This window comes from Saccoglossus kowalevskii, chromosome 3 (genome assembly GCF_978046115.1).
Source record: "Saccoglossus kowalevskii chromosome 3, keSacKowa6.1, whole genome shotgun sequence".
In the NCBI taxonomy this organism is placed as follows: Eukaryota; Metazoa; Hemichordata; class Enteropneusta; family Harrimaniidae; genus Saccoglossus; species Saccoglossus kowalevskii.
Genome location: NC_140643.1, coordinates 32,858,062 through 32,872,761, shown reverse-complemented (window position 1 = coordinate 32,872,761; position 14,700 = coordinate 32,858,062). Strand labels below are relative to the sequence as shown.

Sequence of the window (14,700 nt, the reverse complement as noted above, 5' to 3'; positions counted from 1 at the left end):
CGTAGAAGGTGGTCTGGCTATGAATTGGTTCATTGTTTGGCGCCTCCGAGGAAGGGATGGATGCAGATATTTTCTGAAGGAGTCGCTCTGCCTGTCCCCTAGGAGTTTGGTTAACTCAGTGGGTATACCTGAGTACAACGCCCATGAAGCACCACCCCGGTGAAAACTGTGGGTTGAATACTGATCAGCATTATGCACCAATGGAGCCAAAAGATAGGCCAGACTGGCTGGGAGGGAAGGAGTATAAAGGCTGGTCCTTCAGGAGGAGAGGGGGTATTCCTGAAGGCAGCAATAACAGCTGAAACGGGACAAAGAGGGTGCTTGGGGAGGATTGGGAGAGAAAAAAGCAGTTCACGACTTTTTGTTTGGATGGTTTTAGACCACCTAATTACCATACCTATGCCCCATGCCCCATGGAAACACCCGGAAGTCACCACGTGACAAATGTTTAGCAGGATCAAAAAGCCGGATGGATGGGGGGAGAACATTTGATTTTCGCAGGAGACCAAAAAACATAAGCAAAGATATAGCCCAAAACACTATATCTGTTACATGTGAGTGACTTCATACATGTTTTCATGATTTATAATTAATATAGTTGTAGTAATACAATAATTTGTAATAGTTTTTTAAAGACAATGCCTGGCATAATACCATAAACAAACAAGCCATTCACTGCCAAGTCAGCTAGCTACACATGTGAAGCTCCATGCTGCCCCCCCCCCCCCAAAAAATAACTTACTGAACCAACCATGGAGTTAAAATAAGACTCCATGAACCAACCAACACAGAATTAAACTGTTCTGTGCACATACAGCAGGGGGGGAAATATGTTCACAGATATTCTGTATTAACAAATATTCATATTATTCACAGTTAATAAGGATTAACTGAGTATTATTCTGATTACTGGTTAACTATTAATTTATTTTGATATTTTGGGCATATTCACAGGATTTCGAGTTCACGAATTCGCCAGTGACACAATGAGTTCTATTTTATGTTTTTGCATGTTTAACGATAACCTTTTTCATCTCTTCTATGTGTTAATAAAACTATTAATTATTATAATCTATCGTTATTTTAAATGTTTGTGTGAATTTAATTTAGCATATTTAGCCCAAGGACAGGCAGAAAGACAAAGAATTTCAAATTTTGCTCTGTTTATGTGGCTTTTACGCCTGTTAATGATCCATGAAAATATCACCTTGCCCTTATGTATAAAATTGTGTGATCTTTGGTGGAAAGTAAGTTGATGAGCATTTTGTGTGTGTGGGAGGAGGGGGGGGGGGGGGTTACTGATCAGAGGTTTAATGTGAATAACTTGTTTGTTTGTTTTATAATGCTGGACATTGTCTTCAAAAAAGTAACCATGAATTAAAATCGTTGTATCAATTTCAATTTATTAATTAAGATATACATGCAGGTTTACTCAGAGTGAATTTTGTTTTTGCTTTTTCTTACCCAGACAGTCTTGGCTAGATTGCTAAATTTCGGAACTTTGTCAATGTTGGGAGATACTCGAAGGCACATGTGTGATTAAAAGTCTTGAAAGTTTGTTTACGTTGCTCTTTGAATGAAAAGTCACTGTTGATGGTATATGCAAATGAGTTGCTGGCATCAATACAGTGTGGACAGGGGGGGAAGAGTTGGTAGTTGATTGGTTGAAATAATTGTCTCATTTGCATAAATGAATATTCATTAGCAATGAAAAACTCGTCTTTTCAGTGAAATTGTGCCAAAATGCTTTCCGATAGCATACATGTTAGTTCTAAATTGACTGATTCTATCGTTACGAGCTGAAAAAATGATGTAAAGGTATTTTTTGAGACACGTTTTCGATCAGACTCCAGCTAACTGTTGAAAATAAGCACAGGTTTTCTCTTTACCATGATCATAGCAAGTTACGAAATTCATGGAGAATGCAGAAGCATGTTTAAATTTCACTCTAGTACTATTGCTCAAAATTGCTAAAAATGTTTTGAACGCAATAAAATCACGTGTAGAACTCGGGCTCCAGTAAGAAATTGTGACGTCAACCTTTATTTTTGCTTGGAATTAATTTTCGGTATTTTCGCTGAAGGAATGATTCAGTGAAAATAAAATCCAGTGAATATACCTTTTTCCCAATATATTTCACATTCAACTTGTCAAAAATCAGTGGAAATAAATTTCATACAAAACACCCAAAAATTTTTTCAGTGAAAATTAATTCCAGCTAAAATAAAGGTTTGTCTCCATCTACATTTACCAATTAATGCATATGGTATTTACAATTTTGAGACCTCTGATGCAGCAGTGCTCATCAGCTGCATTTGCAACTCATACTGTCTTCCTGTCCGCAGGTTTCATATCTACTTCACACATATAGTCAGCCATATTATTACACAGTAACCATTCATTTCTTTGTTTCCTCCAGTTTTGAGCAATGTGAAGAATGTTGATGACACTTTTACAGAAGAATATCTTACTTGCCAACAAATGTATCCTTTTGCTATAAGTCACCAGTTTTCATCATTTACACAGTCGGGCCGAACGAGAGCCGAGATCTGCCAGAGTTTAATTCAGTTCGATCAGAGCTGAACAGCGCCATCAAACACTTAGAATGAAAAAATGAAAACAACATGATTGAAAACAATTTCGGTGTCGTGCTTGTGGTGTTGTTTCTTTACTTGGCACACAGTCCCTCTATCCCCTGTCTGGAAACACTCTATTGTCAGTCTATTGTCCCGGGGCTGGTTGCGAGTAAATCAACCGTTCACACCTTGGACAATTAGCCACAAAGCTGAGCCTCCCCTACCTTTAGCACTGCAATAATAAACTGAAAACAGAACAGAACATATTACCGTGATTTATCAAAATATGAACATCCGAAAGAAAAACTAACCACATCACCAAAAAGTAAATGTACCTATCTATTCACATGAAAACATAGTATGGATGAATGCAGTTTTCTTACTATAAAATGGGTAAAAGTAAGTTCAGTAAATCATAAACAAAATGTCGCCCATAAATAAATTCTCATTGGGCAGGGCTCGAAATTAGCAGTAGTCCTGTGTCCACAGACTACCAGTTTTCATGATGGGGCTACCACATTTCAAAGTTGGTAGCCCACAATGGCTACTAGAAATTGCAACAATCTGCTACCTACATGTAGTTTTGCTGATGTCTATCATCTGTTTTATTTCTGTGTAGTTCAGAAACAATGGTAAATTTAAAAATTTTGTGTCCAAAAACAAAATTATACAACATGGCATGTACAGGTCAGATAGGTAGTCAAGATCTTTTAAAGAATATTTTTATAATCTTAAATTACAAAATCAAAAACTGGACTACCAGAATTTATTTTGGGGCTACCAGCTACACAAATTGGTAGTCCACTTGGGCTACCAAAAATATAAGTTAATTTCGAGCCCTGTTGGGGCAAAGAAAAGTCCACCTACTTAATTTCTGGCAGTGCTAAAGAATTAATACTGCAGGTTGTTGTTCTTATAGACATGATGTTGCCAGCATTGTAAACTACATTGCAAATATATGCTTGGAAAAAAAAATTAATTTGAATGTCAATATGCCACTATAGAAAGACTCGCCAGCTAAAGAATTGAGTTGAGCTTCTAAATCTATATAAAGTATCAAAATATATGGTTTTTTTGGTTGTAAAAACTAGGATATTAAGGGAACAATGAATCGATCGTTTCATTAGAATGCTCTGCTATCAGCACAGCACAGTCTGAGAACAACAGGTAATTCGCACCCAAGACAATAGCCATTTCTAGACCGGGGATAGAGGGACTGTGCTTTGCATGATGCTGTTGAGCTGGGAGAATAAAGATAAATAAAGTGTTATGATTTAGGTGTCTTGAATAAACATGATACACAGCAGCTAAAATGAGCTTAATGTGTCACAGCCTATTGTCATGCAAAATTACCATCTTGTAGTGATACATTGTATGTGTAACAGTTGTCAAACTAAACCAAGTAGGAACTGTGATTGCTTCTAAGATTTTTATCTTCGGTTTCTTCAATTGCCATTGGATCTGTTCAGTCGTCCACTCAAGTTTTTGTCACATAATTTTGTACACATTTTTTCTGTTTTCGTTGAGCTATCAATCTATTGCAGTATTTTTTTACTCTGCTAAATAGATATTAGGTCGCGTATCTCTTCTTCAAACCAGAAATTACTCAAAATTACAAATGTTGTTTTCTTCCCCATAATTGAAATAAGAGGATACTTGAAGAAGATGATTGAGGGCTTGATTTCGGCCTGATTGTTGGGTCCTGATGTGTATACATGGTTGGAGCCATATCGGGGTCCAACCCTATCAGAGTTCACCGTGAGGGATGGTGCAGAGTTCAACCATGAGGGTTTATTGGAGCCGCACTTTGCTCAAGGCGATTCGAGCCGAACGCATATACACAACCATTTTTGCTGCAAAGAGTGGGCACAATTGAATTTAAATTTGGATATGAGTATACATAGAAGTGCCAGACAATTTTGGATTTCCTTGACTTTTATCTTTCAGTAACCATTCTTTCAAAGAAGCTGACCAAGTAAGTAAGCTTATGATTTAATTGCATTAGTGTACCCATATTTCCCACAAACTCCCACCTCAACAAACCGCATCCCCAACACCCTTATCAGCAACCTTCCTCTCACTCCCCAACCTACCAAACCATCTGCAAGTAACTTTTCCGGCAAAAAATATTCCACTAGGAATACCTACACTGCAAAACAACCACCACACCTACCGGTACCACTACGCAGTGAAAAGTGGACATAATCAAATATATTTTTTTGTTTAATTTTATTCAAAAACAATTACTAGTATCTAAGTCTTGATGGTAATTCTCTGGCTCCAGAAGATTTGGTGAACCTTGGTTTGGGTACATATAAAATAAAGGTGAGTGTGCATGTCATTATACTGTTATTACAATTATTAATTTCTCTATTATAAGTACAGCAAGCACATAAATGCCTTGGTAAAATGTTAGAATTAATGAGTTAACGTTTGGTATAATTAAATACTACCAAAATATTTTATAGTGCTTCTGTGTGTGAAGTAAACTAAGTAAAGTGTTTACATATGTCGCACAATTTCCAAATTAAGAACTCCTTCAAACACGTTCACATTTTTCAGACCGATAAATCCTATTATTTTCAGTGCATAATAAGACAGTAGAGTGGGAGTATTGACCGATGTGCAACGGAGGTTGATGCGCAGTGTACTGTCTCAGTGCATGCTTTGAGATATCCTCGTAATAACCGTATTATTATACATCTTTTCCTTCCAAGGATACATCATGGGAATGTGTAGAACAGAGTCAGCGAACTTCTTTGTGTGAAGTCAGGTCAAACTTAGGTGGCAGCCATGTTTGTTTTTACTATTAGAGGACGCTTATGCACATAATCATTCCATATTTGGAATTCAAATTTCCTTATATGGTAGGATGAAAATACCCCGTAAAATATAGCAAAATTATGGCATTACTGTGACAGATGTATAATAATAATATATGTTATCTCTACATCGGATTTGTTATTGAACATAATCAATCATAAATTGAGCTCATCATGATTCACTATGGTGTAGGTTATCACAAAACTCAAGTGTTAATTATGTTGGTCATCTTCTATATGTTTCTCCTAAGTATAACATGAATGCAATAACAGAGTAATTTACAGTACTTGCTGACTGCTTTTTACATGCTATACAGCCAAGTATGCACATTGTCAATTAAGGTAGCGGGACTATTATTTGCATGCTTGTTTTATCTTCTAATTGTGACCAAATGACTACAAATAGACCCAGGAAAGTATATATTTTTAGAATCGCCAGACTTCAACCTTTACAAAGGCGTGTTTGCCATGTCCGTATCTGCATTCTACGCTGCGTTACTTAATCAAAAGTAAAAAATTACTTTTTTTGTAAAAAAAATAATTATGCATTTATGCTGGTGATAAGTTTTTTTTCACTTTTCCTAGTTGTTCAATAGTCTGGTAAATTGAATGTGTCTGGTCAGTTTTATTCAAGCAACGCGTTTTGAAAAACAGTGTCCTGAATTTTAATTTCTGTTTTAGTCGCATTGCCCCCAACTCAAACCACAACACATTGGTAAATAATCCATGAAGTAGTTTGTCTGGACACATTCAAGTTCCTCTCATTGTAACCTTAGAGCTGTGAAAATTTGGAGTTAATCCGACGACAATAGTTGCGTTCACGCACAGCTCCTTAGCACGGGCTAAGAGGTCAAATTCCTTAGCCCGTGCTTAGAAAACGTGCGTGAACGCTTAGCACGGGCTAAGGAATGCTAAGTACGGGTTAAATCTATTCCGAATTTAAGACGCGGTCTAGACCTTAGCACAGGCTAACGAAGTATGCGCGAACGCTTAGCCCAGGGCTAAGCGCCCTCTGCGGCGACCTTTGGGTGTGAAAATTGTCCCATGTTCGTATAACGACAATATTCCACCAGTCATTACTCCGTGCTCGCTTCCACACTAATCGGGTCACTGTAGTAGAGCGTACAGCAGCTCCAATCGTGGACAAAATAAATTTGGTTCGCTGTCTACGACATGCATTAATAAAACTCTGTATTCTGTTACGACCGTTGTATACTGTTTATGTGCATCCAAATAAGGTGGGTCCGTCTTCTCTCGCGTTCCTGTGCACGTCGCTTCAAAATTAGAACGAAACATGCCAGCAGCAGAAATAGAACCTCGCATGTGTCATCCATTTTTCGTTCATAAATAGCGGCTTACCAAAGGTCACCGACTAATGGCACCCCTTAGCCCAAGCTAACGACTGGCCCTCCCTGTGCGTGGACGCAATTGGGTCTAGCCGAAATGCAAATATGCTAGATAAGCCTAAATCAGCTTAAATCTTAGCCCATACTTCGTGTAACGTGAACACAACTATTAAGTATACGTTATTTTTTGTTAAAGACCTAGTATTTTGAAAAAAATAAACTCCTAGAAATCGTTGATGAAGTCACAGCAAAGATTTTCAAGCTTGTTTATTGGCACAAGCGATTTGTTTTCACATCAAGGTATGTTTTAACATGTGTAGGGGCATCCAAATGTGTAAGGCTATTGGAAACCAAAAAATAAAGGAATGGGGTAGCTATAATTCAATAAAATCGGCAGATGAAAACACCAAAATCAATGATTTTTTTCAGTGGCTGTGTGACCTTGTGTCTGACACATTTATATGCAAATGACTAATCTGTAAAATAAACAGGGGCGGAGACAAACCACTCAAATTTTTTTTGAAACTCATTGTGTGTCAGATAGCTACTGATAACACATCCTAACATTGAATTAAACTTTGAAACTTATAGGCACACAGATTAAACCTGTGTTGTTGATTTTGGAAAACACTACTGAAGCTGCCTTGCTTCCCTTCAGAAAATCTACATTTTAACCAACTTACATGACATTCTAGGTTACGTTGACTTTATCAGATGAAAGTGCATTTCATCAATTAATAAATAAATGTGAAAATCGTAATTTTCAACACAAATAATAGTCTCGCTACCTTAAGCTGTCATGCCATAGACAAATCTGACCATTTAATTTTGGTGGATAATTTGTATTATATGTGATTGAAAAATAAATTAAATTTGTGTCTTGATAACCCTTAGTCCCACATATAATGCTTACTTTCAGTGTTGACCAGTCTGTGCTGATATAAGATATATTTCAGTATATATTTACAAAGTTGAATTTAATCGAATCTATTGGATTTGTGATTTTCTTGCTTTTATACTTATTGTAGTTGACCGAGAAGTCCTGGGAGAAGGTCACAAAAGCTAGGTTACTATTAGAAAACATCATCAAAGAAAACAAAGGTAAAACTACTTTATTTACTGTCACCAATACTTCATGTGTATTTTATTTTATATACAGGTCACTAGTCTTGTATAAGGTACAGTAACCACCAACAGTAAACTGTTTAATTTTTACTGCTAGGAATTTGTGTGACTTCATAATTGTAAGATGGCTGAATGGCAGTCATCTTAGGCTAAAAAAAAATGCCAAAATCACACGATTCTGGAATCAGATCTCAGTCATGCGAAGAGGGATTTTGTTCAAAATTTGTACATGCATTGAAACGTAATGGGATCATGATGCACTTTGTTTTATTTTTTTGATTGGATTCAAAACGACCGACTAGTGGCCATATTTTTTAGCCCCTGTTTACGATAACAATGGGCTGATTTTCCCCAAACTTGGTACATGATTGGTACATGGTGTTATACATATGCCACAGATTTTTGTTCTATCAGATACAAAAAAATTGTCTAAAAACCTACATTTTATATGTATTTATGTGTAGAGCATTATCTCCAAATTGTGCTGGCCAATTCTGTTCAAATTTAGAATATGGGTAACTCTTGTTAGCATAGATTTTTATCGAGAATCTATGCAATATGGCTGAACAGCAGCCATTTTGTTTGAAAAAAAATTGTTTGCACATTTGTACTTATATCTTAAGTTCACACTGTCCACTTACCGTAAAGGGGGTAATTATTCACTGGGTTTTAATTTCGCTTATTTTGCTGACTGGAAAATGCGCTAAATTAAAACCCAGTGAATTTATAAAATTTGGCATAGAACACATTATCTAAATGATAAAACCGTGAATTTAAAACCCACTGAAATATGCCTGAAATGGTTATTCAGCGGAATTTAAACCCAGTGAAAATTAGTCATTTTACAGTATGTCCAAACTTGGTTCACAGACATTTATGTTCTAGCATATCAACAACAGTTTATTTGTGTCACAATACAATCCAACATGGTTGACTGGCAGCCATGATAGACCATATCACGATTCCAAATCATTGTGTATTGTGGCATAGTTATGATCGAATCAAACACTACACCGCCGATCATGAAGTGTGTCTGCTCCTGCAATCTGACATAACTATCCCACAATGCACCATAATTGGAATTGCGATATATGGTTTACATTTTTCCAACATAGACATTAGAAATTCACATTTTAAATTGTCTGGCAGTCCAAGTAATTACTAGTAGTTCAGTAGTAGAATTGGTACATATACTTGATACATATACATGCTGACATTTCATTTGTCATGTATTAATAATGTACAAGAACAAAAGGGGTTGTGACATTCTCAGTGGCTTGATTACATAATGCATCTTTAAAATTCTTCAACCGATCAAGTTCAAACTTCACACATACATCAGATATCATACCATACAAATGCACATACATTTTTTCACCATCAAGTTGTTAATCGTTGACTGGCAGCCATCTTGTTTGAACAATTGCAGTTCCACAGAGCCATATCACATACATGTCGGTCCATATTATGGATACCGATTTTTAAGTTATGCAAAATCTATAATAACAATAGGGACTATATCATTGACAATGAGTTGTTATAATATGACTTGACTTATGATGAAATAGAAAGCACTTGGAGAACACAGACCTCTGGCAAGCAGTTCATATCCTCATATATTGTGACTTACACCTAAATTTAATGTCCCTACCTTCATTTTATTTAGTTTCTGTGTCCATAAAAACATACACTTAGCATTTACAATTATATCACTATTACATCAAAAATGTTATTATGAATCTCTGTAACCATTGAATATGCATCAAATCTGTTGACACAGTACTCGTTCAGCAGTTTTGGCTACAATTTGCTGTTAGTTTGGGTTTTCCTTTGCGCAAATAAACAGTTTTGGCTACAATTTAGTGTTAGTTTGGGTTTTCCTTTGTGCAAAGAAACAGTTTGGGCTACAATTTGGTGTATAGTTGCCTGTAACTTTTTTTTTTGTTGGCTTACAGTGTTTGATTACTTTGATATCTTATAGAATTAATTGCGATCTTATTCTGTAATTTTTTGCAAAACACTGCACATTAGTTAAAAAATGGGCCTTTCTTGCAATGATAAAGTATCCTTCGAAAAACATGCTGGATCCATATAGTGATCTGGATCAGCACCAATATTTTGAGTTCATTGAGAAAAAACACACTGGGAATAAGTTCAGAGGAATCCTTTCATAACTAAGTTGCTCACAGACTAATTAATGCTTCTGAAAACATAACCTTCTTGGCGGACTTTAATTTGACCGATTCTTTTCTCTGAATAGCTGATAAAATTTTGATTTTACTAAAGAACTTTGTACATCTTATCTGGGATGAGCCATTATAAAGTTTTTGATATTGTCTAATTTCTTATTTGCCAAATTATGGATATCGTAGTCATGAAATTTGAAATTATTTACATAAAACAAATTCTCATAAAACAAAACTCTTGCAGATTACTGGTATTCTAATATTTAAATGGCCAGAAGTCACAACCAGTCTAAATTGGTTGTGAATGACGACTGGGCCAGTTACATTTTTACCCATTGATACAATGCCGGGATTGTGACTTTATGTTTTGTTACAAATATACATGTAAACCTTATCTTGCTAGCTCTATATACTTTTACATTGACTTGACCAGATAAGGTTTAACCCATTATCCTGCTAGCCTATGTACTTTTACATTGACTTGACCAGATAAGGTTTAACCCATACCCTACCAGCCCTATGTACTTTTACATTGACTTGACCAGATAAGGTTTAACCCATACCCTACCAGCCCTATGTACTTTTACATTGACTTGACCAGATAAAATTTAACCCATACCCTACCAGCCCTATGTACTTTTACATTGACTTGACCAGATAAGGTTTAACCCATTATCCTGCTAGCCTATATACTTTTACATTGACTTGACCAGATAAGGTTTAACCCTTACCCTACCAGCCCTATGTACTTTTACATTGACTTGACCAGATAAAATTTAACCCATACCCTACCAGCCCTATGTACTTTTACATTGACTTGACTAGATAAGGTTTAACCCTTACCCTACCAGCCCTATATACTTTTACATTGACTTGACCAGATAAGGTTTAACCCTTACCCTACCAGCCCTATGTACTTTTACATTGACTTGACTAGATAGGGGTTGAACCATTCTGTAAGTGATAATTAATATTGTGATACAAGATATCAATTTTTCTTAAAATATTTATTTTATAATTAGTTGAAAAAACAAAGGTCAATTAATTTCTTTCCAAACAAACGATCTCTTTTATATCACTTTATCGCTGTTAAGTCTTTCTGAAATAATTTGTAAAAATTACTCTAATTATTCAAAAAGTTATTTTATGTCTTTGATACCTGGATATATAAAATGGGTTACATTTACTTTAATCTTATAAAACATTTAACAACGATATATTTTATCCTCAGTGGCTTATGGTATTAATACTGGTTTTGGGAAGTTTGCCAGTGTAGTGATTCCTACTGAGAAGTTAAGGTAATGTTCACTGTTGAAATAAGTCAAGTTTTAATATACATATGTTGGTGATAGTGGTAAAATAAAGTATTGTAAATTGTTTTTCAATAAATTTTTAACAACTACAGTTTGTATCTACCAACAAAGTACTTGTCATAAATCTGCAATTATGTCCAGTACTTGGTTAGTAGATAGTTGTTAAACTTCATAATTCATTAGTCGCCTGTTATATTAATGGCTACTGAACTTGCAGTAGATGGAGTAAAACTTTAGTTTTTTAAACATAAATCTTGTCACTTATTGCAACAATGTAGTGAAAATGTTGCTTTGGATTTTTACAGTGAACTACTACATGAACCTCCATATTATTTTTAATACAACTTTAAAATCTTCGCTGTCGACTTTGTCAAGCAGAGCTTATCATATGAGTGATTTTCCGTCATCGTCGTCTTCCGTGTCAATGTTTTACTTTTTTGACTTCTTCTTGAAAACGACAAGCCTGAATGCTTTGATACTTGGTGTATATGTACCTTGGGTAGACCTCTCTCAGATTTGTTCATCTCATGATGATATCTTCAATTCTCTAATTTTGGTGAATATTTTTGGTAAAATGTGATATTTTCGACTTCTTGTTAAAAACCACAAGTCCATTTGCTTTGATATTACATACATGTATATAGGTACTACCGGATTCTGCCGTAAATTCGCCCAGGGCTGTTAAACGGCTGTTCGGTCTTAAAAAAAATAAAATGGGACCAAGAAACCGCCCAGGGCAATTTTTCGGCAGTTTTTAGCTCTGCTGTCGACTTTGTCGAGCGGAGCTTATCATATGAGTGATTGTTCGTCGTCGTCTGACGTCCGTGTCAATGTTTTACTTTTTCAACTTCTTCTTGAAAACTACAAGCCTGAATGCTTTGATACTTGGTGTATATGTACCTTGGGTAGACCTCTCTCAGATTTGTTCATTTTGTAATGATATCTTTAATTCTCTAATTTTGGTGAATATTTTTGTCATTTTTGGTAAAAAGTGATATTTTTGACTTCTTGTTAAAAACCGCAAGTCCAATTGCTTTGATATTACATATATAGGTACTACATGTGGACCTCTCTCAGATTTGTTCATTTTGTAATGATATCTTTAATTCTCTAATTTTGGTGAATATTTTTGTCATTTTTGGTAAAAAGTCATATTGTTGACTTCTTGTTGAAAACCGCAAGTCTGATTGCTTTTATATTACATATATAGGTACTACATGTGGACCTCTTTCAGATTTGTTAATTTCGTGGTGATATCTTCAATTATCTAATTTTGCTAATTATTTTTGGTGAAAAGTGATATTTTTGAAATCTTGTTGAAAACAGTAAGTCCTGTTGCTTTGAAACTATACATATTGTTCTTTGTTTTATGACATCTTCTGTTCTTTAATTGCAATGTGCATTGCTAACAGCAGAGCTATCTCAGCCGACAGGCTGCTTGTATCTATAATTGAGTAATATTTTAGTTATTTATAAATATGGTACAGTACAGTAGTCTATTCTTGGCGTACATTCTTTTAAGTTTATAAATGCCAAGAAAGGAATGAATACTGATGAATATTTTATATTTAAATAATCCAGTATAAGATAAATTTTTGTTTTACATGCACTTCTTATGAAGATGTGCTTCTAATAAAGCAAATATATTCAGTTTGAAAAAATCATGATTGAACATCTATTTTGAATTTGTGTCATCACTCTTACATAACTTTCAAATTGTCTTCCCACATGATAGTGATTTGCAGGAAAACTTGATCAGATCCCATGCAGCAGGAGTCGGAGAACCCTTAAATATTCAGAAGACGAGGATGTTGATGGCTTTACGTATTAATGTGTTGGCTAAAGGATACAGTGGAATTTCGTGCGAGACATTACAGCAGTATATTGACGCCTTTAATGGTATGTATAAAATCAGATATCATGTGGTTTTCTCACATTGAGTAAAACCTTGACTTTCTCTGTACTTGTTAGTTTAGCTTTAATTATATGCCACTAGGATTGCATGTACATATCACATTTTTATGATAATTAATTGGTTTTAGCATGTTATTTGTATATCTTTGCAAACAGTTTACTCAAATAGGTTGAAACTTTAAAAGTAAAAGTTTATAACATTCTATGCAGCATATTTAGCTAATTAGCATACTTATTATAAACCATTTAAATATAAATCAATGAATGATTATAGTTTATAACAGTCTCCAGTTATTAGAAAATTTGCATACTAATTACATGTAACTTGATATCTTAAGAACCGCTTGTAAGATTTCTATGAAATGTGGTACATAGATACTATAGACAATGCACAGTCCTGGCCAGTTTTTGGTTGAAATTTGCACATTTTTTTGCATAATAGTCAATATTTGGCTTTTTTACCAATATCTCAAAAACAAATCATCACATTTCAATGAAACTTGATACATCAATTCTCTAGGACAATGCACAGATCAGATCAATTTTGGGTTAAATCTGTTCATATTAATTACCTAATTTTCATAATAATTCATCGAATTTTCCAATATCTCAAGTACTAATCATCTTATTTTAATGAATTTTGGTATATAAATGCTTTAGGATAATGAATGACCTCATTAGTTTTGGATTTACATACATCTAATAATTACCAAATTTGCATAATAATTTAATTTTAATTTTTTCCACCAATAATCATCCTTTTCTAATGAAACTTGCCCCAGAACAATCCACAGACCTGATTAGTTTTATGTTGAAATCTGTGCATATCAATTTTCTATGTTTCAAAATAGTTAACCAATTATCCGCCAACATGTATATCCCAAGAACTAATTATCGCATTTCAATAATACTTGGTATAACCTGGGAAAATGCTAAAGACCTGATTACTGTAAAATGACTAATTTTCACTGGGTTTAAATTTCACTGATTTAGCATTTCAGGCATATTCAGTGGGTTTTAAATTTGCTGTTTTATCATTTAGATAATGTGTTTCATGCTCAATTTTACATATTCACTGGGTTTTAATTTAGCGCATTTTCCAATCAGCGAAATAAGCAAAATTAAAGTGCCTGTGAAATGGCTGCTATTTTCACGCCTAAAATTATCCATTGATACATAAATATTATTAATGTTTATGTTTCTAAGCATAAATAATTTTTTAAGTGAAAAAATGTGTTTTTAACTCAGTCGGAAACTTTATTTTTGTGTATTTTAAAACGAGGCTCCTCATTAGCTTCTCATTTGCATACAGAAATTCCCCTTGTGACGTCAAAAGGGGAAGTCGCTGGGCAGCTTGCATTGCCGATACGTGTAAATAAGGCAAATTTCTTGTGCTGTTTTCTCGTCTTTGACTAAAT

The 14,700-nt window shown here is 34.7% G+C and overlaps 1 protein-coding gene across 1 annotated transcript in view; it reads left to right on the top strand.

The window, feature by feature from the left end:
* LOC100371442 (histidine ammonia-lyase) overlaps positions 1-14,700 on the top strand; it is a 39,261-nt gene that overhangs the window by 2,044 nt on the left and 22,517 nt on the right. Inside the window, exons 2-7 of the mRNA XM_006825925.3 lie at positions 2,420-2,483; positions 4,524-4,551; positions 4,827-4,901; positions 7,773-7,845; positions 11,287-11,353; positions 13,104-13,267. Coding sequence (XP_006825988.2) covers positions 2,420-2,483; positions 4,524-4,551; positions 4,827-4,901; positions 7,773-7,845; positions 11,287-11,353; positions 13,104-13,267 — 471 coding nt within the window. The remainder of the gene's footprint in view (positions 1-2,419; positions 2,484-4,523; positions 4,552-4,826; positions 4,902-7,772; positions 7,846-11,286; positions 11,354-13,103; positions 13,268-14,700) is intronic.